At 43.1% G+C, this 17,995-nt stretch overlaps 1 protein-coding gene across 13 annotated transcripts in view; it reads right to left on the bottom strand.

Moving 5' to 3' along the window:
- The window catches only part of ZNF236 (zinc finger protein 236), a 219,789-nt gene that overhangs the window by 88,455 nt on the left and 113,339 nt on the right, over positions 1 to 17,995 (bottom strand). For 11 of the 13 annotated variants that reach the window (XM_075921084.1, XM_075921082.1, XM_075921086.1 and 8 more), the window contains 2 exons: positions 14,661 to 14,848; positions 6,074 to 6,205 (listed from right to left, as the gene is read on the bottom strand). In XM_075921084.1, coding sequence (XP_075777199.1) covers positions 6,074 to 6,205; positions 14,661 to 14,848 — 320 coding nt within the window. Of the gene's footprint in view, positions 1 to 6,071; positions 6,206 to 8,939; positions 9,038 to 14,660; positions 14,849 to 17,995 lie in introns of those variants that run through there. The other 2 variants (XM_075921087.1, XM_075921088.1) reach the window with 2 other exon arrangements.

Raw genomic sequence — 17,995 nt, 5'->3', positions numbered from 1 at the left:
CAATCTTTGCACACAAGGAGAAGCTCCACAATGACTGATTGATGGAAGTGTTACCAAAAATTAGCTTTTCTTCATAGATACTTGAAAACATGTGGGTAAAAGATACTAAGTGCTACCAGTGGATCAATGGCAAGTCAAAAGACAGCCAGAACGTATGAGACATAACAGAGTCCTAATGCTCTGCTATAGCTCTAGACCAGCGTTTCCCAAACTATGAGCCACGGAAAAAACTATTGGGCCACGGAAAAAAAATGCCGGGCCTCAGCGTGCCTGGTGGCTGCTGGCCCTTAGGCTGATTGACCCATCTGGTTGAATCGGGCCCCGCGCCCCTGCACCCGGCAGTGCCGGCGAGTTAAGAGCTGGGCCCTGCTCCAGCACTATGTGGAGCTGGGTCTCTCCCCGGCTCTGCCTGGAGTGGGCCCCGCCCCCGCGCGTCCTCTCTGGCCCTGCCCCCAGAGCATCCCCTCCGCCCCGGATGTCTCTGCCTCGCGCGGCTCCTCCTCGCCACCTGCCGCCCATGCGCAGCTTGCACGTGGGTGGGGAAGACGTGACGTCACGGCCCGGGTTTTTGAAACCCGCGCGAGGCATGTGGCGGGGCCTGGCTGGCTCTGGGTTCGGCCTCTGGGGCCCGAGCGCAGACCCCGGCCCCGCAACGGGGAAAGAGAAGGTGGGAACTGGCTCGTGCGGCGGCGAGGAAAGGAGAGGGGTGGGGAAAGGGGTGGAAAGAGAAGGGGCTTGGGAGGGGAAGGCACCAAGGTACAGGGGTGCGGGAGAGAGAGACAAATGCCAGGGGGCCAAGTGCAGACCATGAGGGAAAGGGCAGGAGGGGATGTGTCAGTGGGAGGGGGGACAGGAGAGGAGAGGGGAAGGGCACTGGGGGCTGGAGGGGGAGGTGCTGGGAGAAGGCTTGAAAGAAGGGGTGGGCATGAGGAAAGTCAGGATGGAACAAATTGTGTGTGAGGGCACAGAGGGGCAGGAGGGAATGGGGCAGAGACTGGTGAGGGGGTGGGTATTAGGGGAAAAGGAGGCACCAGGAGGGTGCAGGTCTAAGGGAAAGTGCAGGTGCCAGGGTATTCTGGGGTGAGGAGGAGGGGAGAGCTGGCCACCGGAAGCAGAATTGGACGGGGGAATCAGGGCAGGCTGGGGATATTGAGGAGCCGGTGGAAGCAGGGCTGCCGGGGGGTGTGAGGTTGGGGGCAGGGCGGTGGCCGGGGAAGATGTGGGCGGGGTGGGAGAAGTGGCCACTGGAAGGAGGGCTGGACGCAGGCAGCGGGGCTGGCCAAGGGAGCTTGGGAGGAAAAGCAAGGGAGAACTGGCTGCCAGGGAGGGGGTTGGGGGAAGTGGGGCTAGCCAGAGGCGCAGCAAGGGGAGCAGGGGGGAGGAATGAATCGGCCTGCAGGGAGTGGGACTGACCCGACCCCGTTCGCCTCCCCCCCCCCCCACCCACAAAGCACGAGTTAGTCTGGCACAGGGATTCTATTGTCGTCCCCTTCCCCTCCCCCCCCCCCCCCACAAACCCCTCGAGTAGTTGCGAACTATCTGGCTGGTAGACACACTCATGCAGCCTGAGCACATTTACCAGCCAGGCAGTTTGAAACTACAAACTGATACATCTAGTAATAATACAACTTACCTACTGAGAAAATACCAGACATATTATATGTCTGGTATTTTCTTCATTTGTTTTTCATGTGTTTATATTTTTGGGCTGCAAAAAGCATAACTGAAAGAAAAAAAGGGTTCCAATTAAAGTAAAAAGTTTGGGAAACCCTGGTCTAACCAGCTTTCTGTCTGTCTTACAGCCCATTTATCCAATCCATATTCCTTAACTTGCTGGCAAAAATATTGTGGGTGACCATATCAAAAGCTTTGCTAAAGCTGGCACTGGGAGATCTGGGAGGACCAGAAACAGCTTATTCGAATATTCATAATTTGATTAATGAATATGCAAATGAACATTACTGGTCCTCCAAAAGTTCGTGAATGGATTTACTGGTCCCCGTGTCAAAAAGTTTGGGAACCCCTGCTCTAGACAACACAAAAGCAAATTTGGATAGGTAGCTCTGAACAACTCTTCCTAAACTTTGCCTGAGTTAATAGAGCCTAGATCACCATTCTTAACCATCTGCTATTCTAAAGCAAGTATAACTGAAGTGGAGACCATTGCATGTAATCGTTCCCTGGCATAAACTCAAAGCTTTGAGAGTCACACAGCACATTGAGTGTAATCCTACTGTAACCATAAGACATTCAATACCTGATAACATTTTTCTTATCAATTTAAAATATTTCAGCATTCTTATTTTATTGATAACTAGTAAATAAGTGGTTTTAAAGTTCTGGAAGAATCTCAAGGCAAGACTCAAGACTATTTAGTCTGTAGAGGAAAATGTAGATTTAAATTGAGCCTACTACACCAAAGTAAAAGGTGCTCACCTGTGTCTAGACTAGGGAAGAAGTTGATATAAGGTCTGGGTTAGCTAAAAACATTTTACATAATCTGGACCCTACACTCAACCACTGAATTTCCTCACCTAGACAAAGCCACAGATCCTATTTTTCACATATTAGGGGAAATGATGTTCTCCAGAATAAAAATGGTCTGTGATGTTTTCTCGATTAATGTACCTAGTTCCACCAAAGTTATCATAATAAGCCCTCGATCTTGCAAATATTTACTCACACGCTTACCACTAAACACACGAATAATCTCACTGATATATGTGGGATAAACCAAATGCTTAAAATTAAGCAAGTGCTTAAGTATTTTATTCTAAAACAGGGGATTGAAAAGATGTTATTACACTAACTACATTATGAAAATCTTGTTCCCTGTACAGTTTCTTGAACGCAGCTAGTCTAGTCTCCAAATGGTATGTGTACAGCAGATAAGGACAGTTTAAAAAATAACCAAGGAGACTCAGGTTCATCTATGTTTTGAAATTAAAATATACTTTACCGAAGAATAAAAACTGATATTTATGAATATTAAGACAATTAATCTGTCTATTTGATGACAACATACATCTATTTGTCTATTGTTACGTAACAGATTTTTACCATAGGTGTCAGGCTTGCATGATTTATAAAAGAAATAACTAATTTAGTAAGAGTGATTTTTTTCCCCCCACATAAAAAGTTTCTACAAGAGAATAATGGGCAGACAAAAAGCCAAAATACTTGATCTCAAAGTATAGCATAGCTAGATTTGGAAGAACAGGATTTTATTTGATAGAATGTACTTATATACAGCTCTCAATTGCTCTAAGGAATAGGAGCGATAATAGGGAATGACTCTGTCCTTAAACTTCAAAATAAAGAGATAGAAAGTAAAGCCTCCGACACAAGAATTCAGGGAAAAGACATTTAGGTAAAAGAAATGGAATTTCAGCCTTGACTGATACATGCCTTTATGTCAGGGGCTGGCAATTTTAAGCATGTGGCCCATCAGGGTAATCCAGTAGCAAGCCACGAGAGCTTTTTGGGAGCTGCTTAACTAGCCCCAATGGGAGCAGCGAGGGACCATGTCTGTGGACAGTCAATGTAAGCAAAATGTCTTGCTGCCTGCTAACAGGTTACTTTGATGGTCCACTTGACAAGGTTGCTGATACCTGTTCTGTTCTGGAAAAGGAAACCAGTGGTGGTTAGATATTTTGTGTGCATTCAGTGGCAATTCCGGTAGGTGTGTATGAGATGTGTGAAGGTGCATAAAGTTCTGATGTAGTCTATTTCTGTTCTCTCTTTAGCAAAAACAACTTGTCTAAAAGCCATGTTAGAAAGTAACATGCTTCTTATAAAACAAAAAAAAGTGTGACATCTATAAATCTGTAGATTGTAAAAGTGATAGGATCTTTTCCAATTTTTTTTTTTTTTTTTTTCAGAACAGGTAAAATTTTCAAAAGATCTAGTGACTCAGAAATTGAAAGCCCATTTTCAAAAGGGATTTATTTAGGTACTTTAAGAGCCTATATGAAATGGCTAAAAATGCCTCTGAGTCCAATTAAATTTAATTTACACTTACGCATCAAAGTCACTTAGGCATTTTTTAAAGTTTTGCCCTACTTTTTTTAAGGAAATAGCTTGAGGGTGGCTTTAGAGTTTATTTACATTCAGTAATTTCTAGAATGAGATAACTGACTCAATCTCGACACAGCACACATTACTGTATATGAAATCATTTAGGATAGTCATGACTAAAGAGCATTTATAAATTTTCAATAAGACCTAATCCAGAAAACAGAAATAGAAGATTAAGTTTACTGAAATGCAATGTATAGCACATTAAAAAGAACAGTTTAAACTGCACATATACACTGATGGGTCCTAAATTATCTGTAACCTGGACAGAAGTATGAGCAGCAATACCAAGAGGTCAACAGCGGCTAAAGAAAACCAAACATGATGCTACTGTAACCTCTATAAAAAGACAAATAGGGGAAAGTATTATATACAACAGGTAAATTGCTGTTACAGTGTAATCTTTAGTATTTTGTTTATATTGGTTACCTCATCCCAGAAGAGTCATGGCTAAGAGAGAAGGGCAATGAAAGAGATCTGACATACTATGATGGTAGAAATCATGCATATATTGAGGCATATGACATGCTATGATGGTAGAAATCATGCAGATTGATACAGAGGCAGCAAGGCGGGAGAAGGGGAGGAGGAAATGCATGTTGTCAACAAGGTTAATTAATAAGCTTAGATTTATTGGTTAATCATATAGTCAACTACGTGTTGATATCCCTATTCCCTATATGATTAAATTCCTTTTCAAAGACATATTTTTTCCACTTTCTTATGGCAATTTGATATCCAGCTGACAGAAAACTTGCTATTAGTATTTTTAAAATTCCTCAGCTAAGATTTAAGCAAGTTTCAACTGTATATGAACCGTAGAGAGTCTGCATTATTCTGTTATTAACTCCACTGAGAAGATTGGAGGGGAAGATCTGACAAGTGCCAACTTCTTAAAGGACATATTTTAAAGCTTAAGCTAATAAACCAATTTACTAAGAAATTCTCATTACATTTATTCTACACACATATAGTGCTGTAATTATCAGGAAGATATGTGATATTTTTTCATAGTTACTAAAGAACCCGAATCCATGCTTTAAGTCAGGGATGGGCAATAAAAAGGTGGTAATTTGCCAGGATTAGGCCCTAGTGGGTCACTGCTATATTTACCTGTGCCTCCGTAGATACAGGCAATTGCCGCTCCCATTAGCCACAGTTTGCCATTCCTGGCCAATGGAGACACAAGAAGTGGCACAGACTAGGGATGTAAAAGAGTAGTCAAGTCAACTACTCGCATTTCCCTTCCCTCTTGCTGCTTCAATATCAGAGGCAGCAAAGGTGGGGGGAGCAGGAGCCAGTGCTGGGGAGAGCCGTCTTAAAAGCCAGTTCCCCCCAGCACTATCTCTGTTCCCCGCAGCGCTACAGCTCTGCCTTTTAAATGTAGTAAATGTTGCCCGGCAATTACTACATTTAAAAGGCAGAGGTGCAGCGGGTTTAGCTCCCAAGGCTGGCACAAGCTGGCACTAAGCAGTCCCAGTTTGTGCTGGTTCCAGGACACTGCAGCTCTGCCTTTTAAATATAGTAAGAGCCCAATTAGTTCTGGCTCACGCCAACCCTGGGAACTACCCCTGCTGCGGATCTGCAATTTAAATGTAGTAGAAACCAGGCATTTAAGCAGCAGAGCCTCACAAGGGGGTAGTGAGTGCTCCCTCCCCTTATTGACTAATTGGGTACTCAATGGAAATTCCATTTACTACTTGATTAGCTGATTAATTGCAATTTAATATCCCTAGTGCAAACTGGGACATCACTTCCCATAGCTCTCACTGGCTGGGAACAGTGATCCGCAGCCAACAGGAGTTGCAATTGCCTGAATCTGTGGAAGCACAGGTAAAGACATAGTCAATTGTACAGACATAGCCTTCAAAATAAACTACTTTGGGATAAAGTTAAAAATTATATGAAACTCTCTGCTTCAGAACAAACAGATCATTTTCATATATGATTAAGTCATGTTTTTAAACATAAAAGTAAACAAATAAAACACATCTACCTGATACGTTATTTCATCAGAGTTTGCAGATGTTGAATGTGGTGTATGGCTCACCAGTATGACTTGTTGTGAGCCCGAACCGCTTTGGCTGGAGAGACTAGAATCTGTGAGTAAAGCAGGGAACTGCTGACCCTATCAAAATAAAATTATTCAAATGATTGTGTTTACAAGCATATTCAATTTTCATAATTAACCAATAATTCTAAAAGAATTATAAAATGGGGTTAAACAGAAGCTCCTTTTAGCACTCAATATTACTCTTTCAAAAGATTATTTCAAACATCAGTCTGAACCAATCACCTTTAAAAAAAAACAACCAAAACTAGCACTTTCAGGCCAATGGGAGTTAAAAATATATGTGAATAAGCATACAAATTCTGCTAAATACTCATATCTTAAAATAGCACTTCGGTTAAAATTAAAACACATAATGTATTATTATTCTTACTTGGCAGTCATGCTAGAGATACCTTGTATGAGCTGTTTGGGAAGCTCAAAATTTTTAGTTTTACAGGTCAAGATAAATATTATGAATGCAAAGCTGAAGATGTTGGGTGATACTGGGAATATAGTTACCTCCCCAGATGTTATTTCACTATGTTTAATCATGCTGTGTGTCTCTGTAAGTACACTCACTCACCCCACCCCTAATCTATGGAAGGTAAAAAAAAAAAAATTAGTCCTAAAGTCTTAGAGGGGTAGCCATGTTAGTCTGTAACTTTAAAAAACAAGTCTTGTAGCACTAAGAGTACATCTACACATTACCATTATTCCAAAATAACACAGGCCGCATCTACACTACAAGCAATTATTTCAACACAATGTTGAAATAGTGACAAGCTGGAGGACTTCTTACTCCGAATCCTGTAACCTTCATTGTACGAGGAGTAAGGGAAGTCAGAGGAAGAGTGCTCTCTCTCGGATTTCCTGCTGTATAGACAGCACCAAAAGCCAAAATAAATTATTTCAACTTAAGCTATGCAATTGATTGACATGGCTCAAGTTGCATAGCTTATTTCAGCTTTAGTCCTGCTGTGTAAACATGCCCTTAGAGACTAACAAATATATTTATATATATTTGTTACTCTCTAAGGTGCTACAGGACCTACAGGTGGCGGGGGGGGGGGGGGGGGGGGGAGGGAAGGAAGGAGAAATGGCCTCCCCCGTCCAGCAAAATCCCTCATCCAGGACCGGTCAGAACAACAAAAAAAATCTATTTCAGCTGAAAATTATATGAAGAGGTAAGTTATTGCTGAATGTGCAAACGGATTTGTGTTGCTACTAAACCAGAGAAATCCTTTTTCATGAGAAGCAATAGGGCTTTTTTCATACTACTTGCCAATACACCTTTAGCTTTATTGAAATATAAGAAAGGTTCCTAAACATTGACTCATGAACCATGTGCATGTAGTGCGGGAGAGCCAAGTGGTTACATGGTACTGCCCTGAATTATTTTTTCCAGTGGCTAACTTTTAATAAAAGAGTATTATCAGTTATAATAAATACTCTCCTATTCTTTTACAGAAAAGAAACTGCTGTTGCGGTCACAGAAATTGTGATCACAAATAGATGAACAGTAAATTTACAAAAGTCACTGCTTACTATGCACCAACATTTTCGAGACGAAGATAAATATCTTACTTAAATGTCTAGCTATTAATTCACATTCACAAATACTTGCTCCTAGTGGAAGGTACAATTCCCAACTTTTACATAATGTGTCTTCCATTGATGTTTTTCCTGTTAATTTTCTCAACTGGACATGAAATAAAAGAAGTCATTGGAATTTACTGATAAAATTTCTAAAATGTGTTCTTGTAATGTGATTATTTTTTCTAATTTGTATAGGCAGAAATCAATGTTATAAACCCAATGAACTTTCTCTTGTAGTGCAAGGAGTAGTCCTGTGGGATCTTAGAGACTAATAAAAATATATAATATCATGAGCTTTCATGGGCAAAATCCACTTCTTCAGATGAACTGGAGTACAAATAACAGAAACCAAGTTATTTATAACAAAACAAAAAGGTACTTATTTATTGTAGGACTGGTGCTAATGAAGCGAATTAAGTGGGCTGGAAGTGTCCTATACTTAGCTATTGATGGGAAAATGCAGAGTTAAAGGCAGGGAAACTGGCTTTATAATGAGACATTCAGTCAATGGGAAAAAGTATCAGATTTGCAGATGAATATCAATTCCACAATCTCTCTCTCTGTAATTGGCTGGTAAAATTCCTTTGTAGAAGAATGGTTACTTTCAAATCCATGATCGAGTGCCCAGGCAGGTTAAAATGTTCCCCAACAAGTTTATGCGTGCAGTACAGTGTTACAGAGTAGACAGGAACAAGGAGCAAAGAGTTACATTTTCAGCTAGAAGAGTTTATTACCTTACAGCAACTGTGGCTCTCTGAGATGGAGTCAGTATCATCTCACTGTAGCTGTGCACAAACCTGACATACATAAGACCAAACCATATACTAGGCATGAGGGTTGCATGTGCATTCTTGTGCTCCCAAATGAGTGGATTAATGAGGAGGGGCCATAACCCTTTTTCAGTTCTGGTGCTATTTGAAGTCCACATTGCAGACTACTCAGAAAAATACCAAGAGGGTTGATCACAGGACTGCACTGACTACATCAGGCCTGCACAACATGTGGCCTGCAGGGGCTCACTGTGTGGCCCGTGACGACTACGCAGCGCAGCCCCATCCAATCCACTGGTGTCAGTGGGAGGGGGGGACAGGGTGATGCTGGGAGAGGAGAGGGTAAGGGCACTGGGAGCCGTATGTTGTGCAGGCCTGATTTAATTGAAAAATTCTTAATAAAATATCACCGCCCCCCCCCCCCGCCCCCCCCAAAAACCTACCCTTGTGGCCTGCAGCTGTTTTCTTTGGAGTAATATGGCCCTCGCCGCTTTCCGAGTTGTGCAGGCCTGGACTACATCATCTCAAAGACCCACAGTTACTGTAAGATAAGTAATAATTCTTTTTGTGTCAGTGGGGATCCCATTGTAAGTGACTAGCAAGCAGTTTCTTTCTCAGATAGTGGGAGTAAAGTGCTACAGTTGTACTAATCAAAAGATATGTCTACACTTATGGAGGCATATAAAGTAGACACTTTACACTCACAGCCAGGATGGGTATAAGCAGCACCAAAGATGGCAAGGCATGGCTTATGCGTGCCCATCCTACACAGCCAAGGTATGTAGTCTACCCAACTCTCTATGTGCCCAAGCAGTGCTTCCCATGTCTGCTCTGCTATTTTTTGCAGTATCATATCCCACTGCCTCAGCATTTCCTCACCACAGGAAAAGGCCTTGGCAGTGGAGGAGCTACCAATGGACAGCTGCCTTTCACTTCCATGATCAGGTATACCCTGCAGTATCAGGTGTGAACATTTTTCTATAACATGTAGCACCTCTGTATTCTAAGCACTGCCAAAGATTGCAATACCACTCTTGGTGTCTTCCCTGGCTGTCATATCAAGTGCATATTTTTAAAAAAGATCAAAGTTACTCCATGTACTGCTTTGAAAATCTTTGAGATCAGCAAATTTCTGAAGCAGACCAACAGTGTTACCTATGCTCTGTACAGCAGCACTCTTTGTTTGGAGAGACCACCTCACTGACTATCTGGTAACAAAAGGAAATGCACTATGTGATCCACTTTGAGAGTCTCTGGGAAATTTTTGCTTGGCCTTTACATAAACCCACTAAAGCCAAGAAGACATATAATGAAGAGCTCAGTCCTGTCTAAATATTTCACATCCAAAGTGTGAAGTTTCTTTTCTCTTGGAAAAAAACAATTGTGATTTTGAGAAGAAACTGGCCAAGATGAGTGACTGATTCTGATGGAATTCTGAGACCACCTAGAGCAGCAGCGCACAACCCATGGGTTGCAGCTGCTTTCCTGGGAGGTCAAAGCGCTTGGATCTGGCCGACCACTTTTCCTGGCTTCTTGGCTTGGTGTCTGACATACACACGGCAGAGGCGGGGGGAGTGGCAGGAGAGTAGCCACGGCCCGACAGTTAAAGGGGCTGCTTCCCTTTTTTTTTTGCTCCACCAAATTTGGTGGCCCCCGTGGGAGTCGCAAATGAAAAAGGTTGTGCACTACTGGCCTAGAACATGACTTATGGGAGTGAACTCATCACTACATTATCTCTGTTTAGAAGATACATATGAAGGTTCAGCAAAGGGGGGTTGGATCTAACTGACTTTTCATACCGATCTGATAACTAAGAGGACTGACTCAATGGTAAGGTGATATAATGAGCATTTTGGTAAAGAGTCAAAAGAAAGCTTCATGAGCCACAAAAGGCCAACAAAAGGAGTAAGGTCTGTAACTGCACATGAAGGAAGCCCTTAATAAATCTTACCATTAAACAGTGTGAAAAACTGGAGCAGGATATAGTCCAGAATCTGGGATCAAGGTTTCAACAAGATTCACGTTATTTTGGGCTGTCTACATGCAAAAATGGCATCATTTTGAAAAATATATCCTGCCAAAAATCTCTTGCAACTACCACAAACAATCTGTGTCACGGATGCTCATCCACTCAATATCCAGGGCAGTTGTGTGCAGCAATTCCAGGCTCAGGTGCAGTGTCTACCCCGAGTTCAGAAACACTATGTCAGGGCAAAGAAGGGAGGCATATCGGAGACTGGCTGGAGATCTGTGATAGGTGTAACAGTGAAAATTGTCTCTGCCAATAAAGGGCTTTCATGATAATGGAAGACTTGTCCCTTCTGATCCAGGATATTATCCCAGCGTTTTGTTAGAAGGAATAAAGGAGACTGTGAGATTACCAAAGAGTAAAAGCATCCAACAGAGACCCCAGCCACGCGCCTCCCTTGGAGTTGAGCACCTTGGACCTGGCATTCTCTACTGCGGCAAAAGTCCATGGCTTATTTGGATGAGAGCAATGGAACAATGGAAGCAAAATGTTACTATCGTAAATCTGCTTAATTTCATCCTGTCAAGGATAGTACAAAGAGAGGACAAGCCTCTTCCCTTGTAGTCCTGAAGCACATCTTACATTGGCAGTGAGGCAGAACAAGAAGGCTCTTATGAGAAGGGTCCTTGAAAAAGAACGTGGAAGGAGGAACAGGATACAGAAAGGAACTAGGCAACACAGCTTTAAGTAACAATGTTCAGTACCCAATTTCTCAGTGGTAATATACAATCAATGCCCATTAGAATGAGATTAGACATTTTACAAAAAAGGGCTCCACAGAATGTCTTAGTGCAACTGTTGCTTGTCTGAGTTATCACATTTGCTGTAGTCACACATGTAGAGAATTCATGGAGAATGATATTCCCTACTGTATCTCATTAGCTTATTGGAATGGTATTTTGGCTATCAACTGTAGGGTGATATGTGTTGCCTTTGTTGAAACAAATGGGAGCACAGTTACCAGGAAGTTCCTGAGCAAATATAAAGGCAGTTTTAGTTTTCTCTATGATCCTTCAAATAGCAGATCCTCAGTAATAGTTTTCACTCCAAGAAGATGACACATAGCCTGGAGCCAAGATGCCTTCCCCATGGGTAACACTTAGGCCATGGACCTATTTGTAGTGTCTGCTCTGAGCACAGCTGCTTATAAGGCCACTTTGGGCGCAAGCTGAGTTTTCTTTTATGATGTCCCTGAGTAACTTTCTATTGTCAAAACAGAGCTTGACGACTAACAGAATGACTCTGCCCCAAGGTGAAAAGTCGTATTTGGCTAGGAGAGTGTGATAGCCACTTATAGCTGAAACAACACACAGAGATTCTCAAACACATCTGGTCTTTATTAATTGCCACATTCTTGGCTGGACAGGACTTCTCTTAGGTGGTTGAGACCACAAAAGATCCAGTGACTGCGACTGAGGCAAGGATGCTGTTGGACAGGGAGATCTTTTCTTCTTCCTTGACTGAAACAAGGGGCTTGGAAGTTGGAGACCTGGAAAGATAGATCATATTCCATTGGTGCCAAGGAAGCACCCCATATACATTCAGGTGGCTGGACCAATGCCTGCCCTGGTGGGTCAAAGGGTGGACTCTAATTAATTCTTTGGGTATCTTGGTGGTACCACTTATAGATAGGTACAGCTCCCTGTTCAATGTTGCATCCTGGCAATGAGGTCTGTCTCTCTTCTATGGATGGCACTGATGAGTAGGGAAATATCAGTGCTGGCGCCTGGTTGGTCCTGGTTAGATGTTACAGTGGTGATGCATGTCCTTGTTATGATCAACACTAGTCCACCCAGTGCCAGAGTTGATGATGGTACTAATGTATTTTACTGTCCTGCAGTCTACTCCTTCTCACTTATTTTTCATGCCATAGGAGGTTTATCCTTTTGCTTTCCGGTGTTTCTTTGATTGAGAGGACAGTTTTTCCTCAGATTCCTGCCCCAGTGTTCTGGGCGACCTGTTTTGGTGTCCTGTTTCAATGTCTATGGTGGGGAGCATAGATCAGCATTCATGTTGAACTCCCAGTCAATTTCCAGGCCAGGCCAGGGAAGCTAATGTATCAGGACATGTAATTGTTTCTTTATAGCAACTGAAAGTCAGTTACTCTTACAAACCTATTTCTCCTAATACAGGATTTAAGGGGTGTCTTCACATCTCCTAGTACCTGGAATGTATGTACCCATAGAAAAGATAATGGTCCATAACGACCTAGAATACATAGTGTGTTCAGAACAAAGATACGGAGCACACATTGTACCAGAAAACCAAGATAAACTAACTGGTTGAACCTAGTTTCAAATGACAAATATACAGTTCCTTTAATTAGTAAACAAGTAGAGAATAAAAATATCACTTTAGAAGTATAACTTGGGAAAGCGTAGCTTCTGTGCAAGGTGAACGTAACACTGCTGTACAGGACTGCTCCTTTTGAAGATGGTATCATATAGAACCTTTTCCCATACCATATTAATAAATCTGACTGACAGTGGCTATTTGGTCTCTTGACTAACTGACCACCCAATTTATTGAAAATAGCATGATCTTCAATGACAAAAGTTTTGATAGCTCCAATGCTGCAATGGCTGCCACTGTAGATAATTTCAGTGCTAACTATTTCCTTGGTGCAACCCTCTTTCCTCTAGTCTTCACTTTACCTGCTTGCTTGATGGAGCACTCAATGGTGCAAATTTGATTAGTATGGAAGTACTCAAGCACAGGTCTTCTGGATCTCACAAGCACTCTCGGACTGTTCAAAGAGCTGGAACAGTCTTATATCTTTCGACCTTTAATGTGAGTAGAGAACGAAATGCAAACCAAGGACCTGCTGCTTGGATGAATTCTATACCTCCAAAAACAGGCAACTGCTGTGTCTGTATTTAAGAAAAATTATCTGTGAAAGGAGGGACAGGACTTGAAGCCTACAGGTTTTGACTCAACCGTCTGGAGATCTTCATACAGAGGAATATGTCCTGGAAGGGCAGATTGGGGAGGATTATAGAGGGGGCACAGAAATGGGGAGAGAATATTGTACAAGGTCAATTTCCAGGTCCTTGATCAAGTCAAACAAATTCAATTTCAGGGACTATTCAGTTGAAAATTAAAGTTCTGAAAGCTGTTCTAAAGATTTTCAGAAGTCTGAAGATAGCAAGTGGGACTCCATTTTGCAGCCATGGGCAGTAGGAGAATACAGAGAGGGGAATCACAATAACTCCAGCCTTTATTCCTTCCCATGGGAACACAAAAAATATAGTGCACATGCACAGTCACTGCTAGCTGGAAAAAAAAAGATCTTGTGCACAAGGTGCATGCATACCAATAGTATGAAATATGCTAAGAAATATTCGTCAAAGGTGTTTGTCATTAGGCTAATCTTTCATCTAAGAAACAAGACATAAAACAGGAGTTTAGCTGCATGAAAACTACTGTGGGAAGACTTATGAGTCTAATGTGAAAGTTTTTGAATGGTTTAGCTTTTTGTTTTTTAATCAGTTCTAGCAGTGCTTATTAATGGAGGGTATTTCTCTCAAATAAGTAGGGTGTGTTTTTTTTTTCAAAATCGTAGGAGCTAAGTGCAAAAATACTGCTCACAAACAGTTATGATATTACGCCTCAGCTCTGTGTAAGAAATTTTGTAATGGTTTTTACGCAACAATGTATAGCCTGTTAGCACTAAAAATATCCATCGCAACTTTATCTACTGTAAAAAAGTGGTAAAAGTTACTTTATGAAAAAACATTCAGACACTCCAGTCCCTTTATGTTGTACTACAGGTTAAACCTCTGAAATCCAGGACTCTCTGGCCTGGCAACATCTGTGGTCCTACAGGACAAAAGAGCCCTGGCAACTAGAAGCTGAGATCAGCCAAGGTCAGGAGCACAAGTTGAGCTGACGCAGTGAGGAGAGCAGCCCAGACCAGTGGCAGAGAGCAGAGCCCAGTGGCCAGAGCCAGGACGTGGGAGTAGGACTGATGACCAGGAAGGGAGTCCTAGAGTAGGACTGATGGCCAGAAGGAGAGCCCTGCCCTCCCCTGGTCCAGCAAATTCGCTGGTTAGGAACTACTCAGGTCCCAAAGGTGCTGGACCAGGGAGGTCCAACTTGTATTAATCAGAAGAGCAAAGCAGTAAATTGCACTAACCTGTGAAGTGATATTAAGTGTAACTGCATCAAGACCACTAGACAACATGCCCTGAGTATCAGCCAAGGTCAAGGTGACACTACCATCTCCTCCAACTCCAGATGAAGACATTACTAAATTCTGAGCAGAAACTGTGGATTGAGACATGGGTGGTGCTGAAGGAAGATTTCCACTTGATGTATTAAGTTCTGCCAAAAAAGTATGCACAACATTAAAAAAGGAAACAAGCATGAATCCTAGCTATAGAGCCACCTCATTTTAGGTTAATAACTCATGTGATCAATTCTTAACTAAGACTTGGTAGCACTACTGCGCAACTTTCTCCTCTTTTAGTCAGATAGGTGGCAAATGACAGAAAAAACAATTTACTTTCTTATAACTGGATCTTGCCAGATATATAGCATCACAAAGATGTATGTATGAGTGTCTTGCACTGTGCTGCATTGACAAGGGTATATCTGAAGACAAGTTTTCAATGACAGGTAACACACTATGGAACATCTTACCGTAGGAGAACACAATATGTCCTCATCTGATCACCTTCACAACTCAGAGAAAAACTCACCTTTTGCAAAAGTCTGTTTATACCAGAAGACAAGATGACAGCAACATTTAAAGAAACTGAAAGTAAGAAAACTTCACCACAAAACAAAAAACACAATTTAAAGTGACCATATATTAAGATAACAAGAGAAGTGTTCCTGTTGAGGATTCGCACCACTAAAAGAAGGAGGGTAGCATGAACCTGAACTACCACAGTAATCACCACCTAACATAAGTCGATGTAAGTTTAGTGTGGCCATGCCTCCATAGAGACTGTAAAGAGTTTAGCCCTGTCCAAATAATAAGCTAGAGTTCTCCTAATATACAAGGCATGAAGGATAGCATCCTCTCAGCTCTGATGGGATTTGTGGTGGAAAATTGGCTGATGAATAATTTGGAAGTCATAAACAACTTTAGATAGAAACCATAGGTATGGTAGGAAGAATACACTATACACTGCTTTGTTCAAAGATAAGGTAAGGTGTGTCAGACATAAAACCCCCTAATTCACCAAACCTTTGTGCAGAGGTAATTGCCACCAGAAAAACATTTTCATGGAAAAATGGAGACACTTACAAGAAGCTAACAGTTCTAATGGAGATTTCATTAGAAGATAAAAACTAAATTCAAACCCCACATGGACACTTAGGAAGACAGTAAATACTTATGAATCTGGAAGCTGAAGGATGAGTAAATACTCAAAAACCTTCCACGGGAGAATTAAATGCTAGGTTGACTTGAAGGGAGATCAAGGCACCTCCTTTCTTCAGAACAAACAGGTATTCCAAAATCTCCAAAATGGACAATCAACAAGAGATAGGCAAAGGTAAATATACTAGTGGTAAAACTGCTTCCATTTCTGAAGGCTCAAAAAGATTTATTGATCCTTTCTGGAATAGGAGAGTCCTAATCCCAAAACTTATCTAAGTATCAAGCCTTGCGCCAGAGAGCATCCAAGATGGGATGACAAATGTTCCCCAAATCCAAAGTGATGACTGGCTCAGAGGAGACATAAAGATGACAAGGAAACCATATCTGTCTTGGCCAGATTGGTGCAATCAAAATTATCATAGCCTAGTCCTATTTTGTTTAAAAACATGAGGATTGGCAACACTGGAGAGGAAGGCATACTGGAGGCTCTTCGGGGATGGTGACTGAGACTTTGCCTCAAACAGAATTTCTCACAATTGCAATTGGCAGTGCTCACTAAAAGGTCTATGTTTGGAAGATGCTAGATGAAGAAAATCTAATTTAGTATGGATCTCTGCTATTCCTACTCATGATCTGAAGTGAAGTGTTGGCTGAGGTCATCAGCCCGTTTTTGATTTGTATCATACATCAGCGGTTCCCATCTACCGATCCACGGATCAGTGGCAGGCCGTGAACCCCTGCCTGCCAGGCTGTAGCACTCTGCCAGGCCACACCCCTAGCTGCTAATGAGCCCTGCCTGGTGGGGAATTCTGTGCCCTATCAGCTTCACGTCTGCCCACACTAAAAATTCTCCTCCTGTCCTCCCACCGTGAGTGGATCTGCAGACTGCCCTGGTGTGCCACGGCTGGAGCCAGGCCCCGTGAGCCTGACCTTACTTGTTCAGCCTCACCACGGCCTTGGTTCCAGCTCTGGCAGCAGCCACGCACCCGGCCGGTGGGGTTTCATGGTGGGCAGCTGCCCTGTGTCCTTTCCGTTGCAAGAAAAGTGTTCAGAACCATCGAGCAGAGCCTTCATAGCCATGAGTATCCCAGCCTTCATCTGTATCTCAGAGGATCAGATGAGAGGCCCCACAGAGCTGTGCTAGGTGTCCACGATTTCCGCACCTCCTCCAGCAGGACTGAGCTTCCCCCGTGGGGTCTTTCCTTCCAGGTCTGGCTTGTACCATGTGTCTGGCCGCTTCCCAATATCCCGGAGCTCCACAACCAAAATCGCCAGTAGGAATTGGGGGAGGGAGGTGACTCCCTGACTCAAACTAGTAGGTGCCAGGGGGGCTAGTACAACCCAGCTGTCAGGTGGATGCCGTGAGCCCAAGACAGACCACAGGCTGAGTGATCCTATGCCTCAAGGCCCCAACTGTTAATCGCCTGGGAAGGCACTCTTGAGCCACCAGAAACATGCACCTGTCCCTATTGCTTGTACAGCAGACACCGCCCATCCTATGCATGTGTCAGGGGCTGGGCAGTTGCCAGGCCTGGCAGGGGAAGGACAGTCTCTTTCCGGATGTAGAAGAGTGCTTTGCTGAGCAGCTGCATCCTGGGCAACAGCGCTCAGCTGGTGACAGTGCAGAGCCAGGTGAGGGGGGCAGGACAGGCACTGGGGGTTCCAGAGGCGTGGCTAGTGCTAGGGGGCTCTGGAGGTGGGAGGTTTTCTAAGATGTAGGGATAGTAGTGTGGAAGCTATGGGGGCAGGGTTGGAACTGGGGTATTCTGAGGATGGGGCTAATATTGTGAACTGGAGGCTGGCACTGGGGGAGGGGAGCCTTTGGGGGATGGGTGAAGTGAGGCTCTGGAAACAGGAGGTTGATACTGGGGGGGTCTGAGGGTGGGAAGCTGGCACAGTACGCGTTGCGTGCAGGAGACACTAGGATCAGTGGCTGGCACTGGGGGTAGTGGAGGAATGGGGGGCTCTAGGCTAGGGCTGCAGTGGGGGACTCTGGAGGCCAGAGCTTTCAGCAGGCTAGTAACATTTCATTTGCGTATTCGTTATTTCCATAATGAATATGCAAATATGCAAATGTTGCTAGTCCACCAAAAGTCTGTGAATGGATTTGCTGGTCCCTGGTATCAAAAAGGTTGGGAACC

This window comes from Pelodiscus sinensis, chromosome 2 (assembly GCF_049634645.1).
Source record: "Pelodiscus sinensis isolate JC-2024 chromosome 2, ASM4963464v1, whole genome shotgun sequence".
Lineage (NCBI taxonomy): Eukaryota > Metazoa > Chordata > Testudines > Trionychidae > Pelodiscus > Pelodiscus sinensis.
This window is presented reverse-complemented; position numbering and strand designations above follow the sequence as displayed.